This window comes from Monodelphis domestica, chromosome 8 (genome assembly GCF_027887165.1).
Source record: "Monodelphis domestica isolate mMonDom1 chromosome 8, mMonDom1.pri, whole genome shotgun sequence".
NCBI lineage: Eukaryota > Metazoa > Chordata > Mammalia > Didelphimorphia > Didelphidae > Monodelphis > Monodelphis domestica.
In genome coordinates this window covers 250547407-250554330 of record NC_077234.1, presented here as the reverse complement: position 1 = coordinate 250554330, position 6924 = coordinate 250547407, and the positions used below count along the sequence as shown (strand labels likewise).

General features: G+C 39.3%; 1 protein-coding gene across 1 annotated transcript in view; it reads right to left on the bottom strand.

Annotated features, from left to right (window-relative positions):
• Positions 1-3938: 3938 nt before the first annotated feature.
• LOC100030355 (eukaryotic translation initiation factor 4E type 1B-like) overlaps positions 3939-6924 on the bottom strand; it is a 40031-nt gene continuing 37045 nt past the window's right edge. The window contains exons 2-3 of the mRNA XM_056808525.1: positions 4249-4706; positions 3939-4033 (exon numbers count right to left, since the gene is read on the bottom strand). Coding sequence (XP_056664503.1) covers positions 3939-4033; positions 4249-4706 — 553 coding nt within the window. The remainder of the gene's footprint in view (positions 4034-4248; positions 4707-6924) is intronic.

The following is a 6924-nucleotide window of genomic DNA, read 5'->3' as shown; positions in this document are numbered from 1 at the left end:
AGTCATCTATCCCTTACGTGCATTTTTTCCTAGCATTAAGATCTTAAATTCACCTCTGCTATTAGGAGGCTTCTGAGTTGCACTTTAATGGATAAAGAAAGTTCATAAGAGGGAGAACTGATGAAAAATTTACATTTATATATTTAAAAATTAAATCAAATAGATAATCCTTCTGGGGTTGAGGTCTTTACCTACTTTCTTTTCTGATGACCCGCCTTTCCCTTCCGAACTTGTTCCATTTTGCATCTTGTTAGCTGTTTCTACCAAAGTTCCTCACCTTATTCAAATACTTTTGTTCTGATTTCACTTTCTGTTTGCTGAGTCTACTTCACTCCATGTTTCTAATATAAGTCTGGAGAAAAGACATTAATCAGGACCACTCTCTGGGCAAAACAGTTTCCTTTGGCTGTTCTTAACCTTGGGCTGAATTCTGTCTGATAATGGCAAAACCATAGTGAATCATTAGGAAGGATGTGAGTCTCTCCTCCTGACAGGAGATGATATTCTCAAGTGAAGGCTCCCACATAAATTTAACACATTATTTTAAAGCCAATCAGAAACCAGATGACTGCACTTCTGAGACGTTTCAGAAATAAATGGATGAAAATTCAAACAAATTTAAAGGGTTTACTACTATACCAGTAGTTTGTCTAATGAAGAAATATTTTTTAACTTGATTGAAGTTTCACTTATTTTCAATTGTCTCTACTAGTTTTATCAATGTAGTTATCTTTTATATTTGGGACTTGAAATATCCTTTTCTTATATACTAAATATTTTTCAAACTATGTTCTCATCTAGTATCAACGAATAATAGTTCTATAATGTTAGAACTAGAAAGAACTTAAAAAACATCTTGTCAAATCTCTTCATTTTACACATAAGGAAACTGAGTCCTACAGACCTTGCCAAGTTCATTTCACTAGTTAGTGGCACAACCAGGACAAAAAAATTATACTTCCAGTCTTAATTGTAATTATCTTTATTTCAAATTGGTTTATGTGTGTAAGTGAAGTAAAACCTGAGGAAACTTCAATGATTTGTACAAGGTCAAACACAACAATTAAAGAATTATTCTGTACTTATTAAATGTCTAAAACAATGCTACACACCAAGGGGATACAAAAAATGAAAAGATACATTAAAAATGAGAGCTATGGCCCCTGCCCTTCAAAAACTTCCAATAAAATAAAATAAAAAATATTTATTAAGAACTTATATCCCACAAAGCACTGGGATACTAAAAATTGCATGATCCTTGCTTTCAGACTTATACATTAATGGTGGAAAAAGAGATGCATGAATGATAATATTTAGTATTCATATAATGTTTTAAGTTTTGCTAAGTGTTTTACATAAATCTCATTTGATTCTCACATCTTTGTAAAGTGGATGGCTACTATTTCCATTTTACAGATGAGAAAACTGATAACCGAAAAGTTAATGATTCGCCTAAAGTCATATAACTAGCAAGTATCTGAGGCAGGATTTGAACTCATATCTTTTAAATTTCAATTTCTGCGGTCTATAATGATGATCACACTTATCATTTGTATAGTGCTTCAAGGTTTACAATGTACTTTACAACTCAATCCTTATAACAGTCCTGGAGGCACTGTTCCCATTTTACAGATAAAGAATCTGTGGCTGTCAGAGAGGTTAGGTGTCTCCCTATTTCTTAGATTTCCAAACATTTTGGAATTCGTAGCTCTGTTGCCACTGCCTACATGAAGTTTTCCCTGAATTTCTTAATTGTTCATATTCTCCTTTATCTTGAATTTACTCCATATTTATTTTGTATTATCATATGAGCACATTTGATTGTAAAATTCACGTGAGCAGGCCATGTTTTTGTTTTTATTTTATGACACTGCCCTCCTCAGAGTACGCACTTAGTTCTTGTTCATTTGAATTGCATTTCCTCCAGTTGTACAGTTGAAAGAAGGCTAAATATGGATATCAAAGATATGTTTTCAAATTCTGACTCTACTTGAAATGCATGTCCTTCTGCTATAGTATTCTCATCTCCAAATTGAGACAGTATATAAAGTTCTTTCCAGCTTTATCTATTATATACTTGTGATCCAACTTTGGAAGTTTTGTCCAGCACTGTCCCCCACCTTCATCTCCACCCCAAACAGCTAGCTATTTGGGAAACGCACAGATATCTGAGGATGGCAGATTGATTATCCATTGCATCTACAATCCATACAAAGTCCTGAGGTACTAGAGGGAAGATGGAAAAGATGATTACTTAATGCAATACCATTTTTTAGTTTCAGTTATACAGACACAGAAGTGCAAAAAAAAGTCATTCTTGAAAAAAAGATTAATTCATCATCAGCACTGAAGCTATCCTTAAGTGACATAGATATACTAAGTGCTCTTCACATATGGCCCTCCAAATTGGTTTTTGGCTTTCAAAAAAATTCTAGTTCTTGGAACAACCTCCAGGAATTGATGCAGAGTGAAAGGAGCAGAACCAGGAGGACATTGTACAGAGATGGATACACTGTGGTACAATCGAACGTAATGGACTTCTCCATTAGTGGCAACACAGTGATCCAGGACAATTCTGAGGGATTCATGAGAAAGAATGTATCCACATTCAGAGGAAGAACTGTGGGAGCAGAAACACAGAAGAAAAATAACTGCTTGGTCACATGGGTCAATGGGCATATGATTGGGGATGTAGGCTCTAAATGATCACCCTAATACAAATATCAATAATATGGAAATAGGTTCTTGATCAATGACACACATAAAACCCAGTGGAATTGCTTGTTGGCTGGGATGGGGGTGAGAAAGAGTAGAGGAAAAGAATATGAATCATGTAACCATGTGAAAATATTCTAAAATAATTAAATAAAATTTTAAATTAAGAAAATCTAGGTTTTATACTGTGTAACTTCAGTTGATTACCTTTATGGCTTTGAATAAGTCACAAAAGGCCTCAGTTTCCCCATCTGTAAGGGGAAGGTCTTGGGCTTTTATGATTTGTAAGATTAATAAGCATTTGTTAAGGGCTTGCTTATGTGTTAAGCATTGTGTCCAGTACCAAGAAAGAGAAAATTGTACTTAAAGCATAATTTTGATATATGAAATTTATGTTGAAAGCTTGATGATGTTGCTTCCGCTGCCCCTTTAATACGACTTAACAAAAGTCGCAAAATTTCTTTTCTTTCTTTTACTTTTCTAGAAAAAAATTGCCTCTTCCACATTTGGTGGTAGATATAATGAGGTTTGGGAAGAGAACTACGACCTCTTTCTGAGCGCCACCTCCATATGAGTGGAGTCATTTTCCTAGCTGTACCCTCTGGTATCCCTGTGGGTATAACTTTTCTTTTTCACCTTTAGTTGGGAGGGTTAGGAATGGAGGTGGTCAATACAGGTTAATGAATCAAGTTGGTGACTTTATAAGAACGGAAGAGGCTGAGGTCTGTCATCAGTGTCTACGGGCACGATGACTGTGATGCTACGCTTCGGTGGGCATAGGACCCTGGGATCTCTTTTACTAAAGACAGTCATTCAGCATCCTCACTGTGCAGATAGGACTATTCCCCTTCCTTTGTGGTTCTCAGCCTGTCACTCGGCTGTTTTCCTGTCTCGGGGCATCAAGGGTGATCTTATTGTAGCTGACATTTATACAGGATGTGGCAGTTCAGGGTTAGTCAAGGCTGCCACCACGCAGGCAGCTGCCATCATAGCCCATTTAAAACATTATTGAGGCGGAGTCAAGATGACCACTTAGAAGCAGAAAAAGTCAAGCCCTCTGTGAAAACCCTTCCTCAAAAACAAATGCTTCCAGGGGGACAGAAAACCAAATCTAACATAGGAAAGAGCTGTGGGACCCTCCTGATCGATTCAACTTAAAAGGTACACAGAGAAGGCTGAATTCTCAGATTTAAGGACCCCTCCCCCACCTGCTGTGCTGAGACTCAGGCAGTCCCTGGGATCTCTGGAGGAGGGCTCCCGCCCAGAGGGAGTGCCTTGCTACCATAGCTATGTGAGACAACAGCTGGCAGGGAGGTAGCTGGAGGAGGGACAGAAAGGAGGCCAGTCTGGTCACAGCCTTTAGCCACTACGATCCATTGTGGGCCTCTGACTCTGAAAGTTTTGGCCTCAGGGCACATCCATCTCTACAGATCAGCTCCTCCTGGCTTAATCTTGTCTATCAACAGGGCAGATAAGAAGCCTTCAGAGGGCAAAGAAACTCAATCTCCAACACCCCTCCCCTATTGACCACACTGAGAGCAGAGGTAAGGATCTGGCCAACTGGGATCCCAAAGGAAGTCTGCAACCAGGACAGAATCAGCCTGGTAGCCTGGTAGCCAATAATGACCTTCGGAGAGAGTCCCAGCCTCTCCTTGTAGACACGTCCAATAAAGGTGACAGCTGGCTGGTTCTCAGCCTCACTGGTCCAGATGGCTATCTTGTCCCCCTTGGTGCGAACATTGAGCACAACCCCACATACTTCCTCACTGTACTCCTCAAAGGCCTCCCCAATCAGACAAAGAAGCGTCTCTAGCCAGAGCCGATCCAGGTTGCTTTGACGCTGTTGCTTTGCCAAGCTGACCAGCCATCGGCCACCATGTTTGTTCCTGCTATCTTCCCACATAGGCTCAATGCCATCCTTGAAAAGGGCATAGTCACAGCCTGAGGACAGTTTGCTGGCCAGTTTGATATGGCTGTGGGACCAAGGTGGACTGGCAGGGAGGTGGCAGGCAGAAAGGAAGAGAGGAGGATGAGGGGAACTACCTTCAGCCTCCACACCTCCATCTCCACCTTCAGCGTCTGCTAGCAGCTGGGGAAGATCTGGTCTCAGGGCTCATTGATATTCCATCAGCCTAATATAGTCAACCAAAAGAGCAGAGAAGGAGCACCTTCTAGACAAAATAGTCCAAACTCACAGATCCAGCAAAATAAACAGAGAAGCAAAATTATAGCCAGTGGGGAGGGGGTATGAGTAAACAACAGAAAAGGAAAAAAGAAATTACAATGGACACTTTATAGCCAGGTAATGAACAAAGGACAAATGGAACAGAGGAAGACCAAGGAACACCAAGCAAAACCACAGGAACTCCAGTGAATTGGACATAGGCTTTGGAAGAACTCAAAACAAAATAAAAAAAAACAATTAAGAGAGACAAGACAATTGGGAAAAGAACTTAAAAAGCAAAATAAGTTATCTGGAAACAGAGGCACATGACTTAAAACAAGAAAATAGTGTTTTAAGATCCAGAATTGACCAGCTCGAAAATTAGGCAAAGAAAGTGAAAGATGACCTACCAAGAAAAACAAACCAAAAGGAGAAGGGTGACCAAAAATCCAGGGATGAAACTCCATCTTTAAAAATTAGAATCCAACAACTAGAAGCAAATGACTTTATAAGGTAGCAGGAGTCTATAAAACAAAATCAAAAGAATGAAAAAATGAAATACCTCATTGATAAAACAACAGAAATGGAAAATAGATCCAGGAAAGACAATTTAAGAATTATTGGACTACCAGAAAATCATGTAAAAAAAATCCTGGACATCATTCTACAGGAAATTATTTAAAAAAACTGCCCCAACATTCTTTTTTTTTATTTTAATATTATTTTATTTGGTCGTTTTCATACATTATTCACTGGAAACAAAGATCGTTTTCTTTTCCTCCCCTCCCCTCCCCCCCCCCCCCGCCTTTCCCTCTCCCATAGCCGACGCATTATTCCACTGGTTATCACATGTGTTCTTGACTCGAACCCATTTCCCTGTTGTTGGAGTTTGCATTATAGTGTTCATTTAGAGTCTCTCCTCAGTCTTATCTCCTCCAACCCTGTAGTCAAGCAGTTGCTTTTCAGTGGTGTTTTTACTCCCACAGTTTATCCTCTGCTTGTGGGTAGTATTTTTTTTTAGATCCCTGCAGATTGTTCAGGGAAATTGCATTGATACTAATGGAGAAGTCCATCACCTTCGATTGTACCACAATGTATCAGTCTCTGTGTATAATGTTTTCCTGGTTCTGCTCCTCTCGCTCTGCATCACTTCCTGGAGGTCGTTCCAGTCTCCATGGAATTCCTCCACTTTATTATTCCTTTGAGCACAATAGTATTCCATCCCCAACATATACCACAATTTGTTCAGCCATTCCCCAATTGAAGGGCAGCCCCTCATTTTCCAGTTTTTTCCACCACAAAGAGCGCAGCTATGAATATTCTTGTACAAGTCTTTTTCCTTATTATCTCTTTGGGGTACAGACCCAGCAGTGCTATGGCTGGATCAAAGGGCAGACAGTCTTTTATCGCCCTTTGGACATAGTTCCAAATTGCCCTCCAGAATGGTTGGATCAATTCACAACTCCACCAGCAATGAATTAGTGTCCCCACTTTGCCACATCCCCTCCAGCATTCATTACTTTGCATAGCTGTCATGTTAGCCAATCTGCTAGGTGTGAGATGATACCTCAGAGCTGTTTTGATTTGCATCTCTCTGATTATAAGAGATGTAGAGCACTTTTTCATGTGCTTATTAATAGTTTTGATTTCTTTGGCTGAGAATTGCCTGTTCATGTCCCTTGCCCATTTGTCAATTGGAGAATGGCTTGATTTTTTTGTACAATTGATTTAGTTCTTTATAAATTTTAGTAATTAAACCTTTGTCAGAGGTTTTTATGAAGATTGTTTCCCAATTTGTTGCTACCCTTCTGATTTTGGTTACATTGGTTTTGTTAACATTCTTGAACAAGAGGGTACAGTGGAGATTGAAAAAATCCACAGTTCACCTCCTGCATTTAATCCCCAATTGACAATGACCAGGAATGTTATAGCCAAGTTCAAGAACTACCAGATCAAGAGAAAGATGCTACCACCTGCTAAAAAGAACTCATTCAGATAAAACACATTCTTCCTTATGGCCTGCCCATTTCCTGGCATTATTTTTT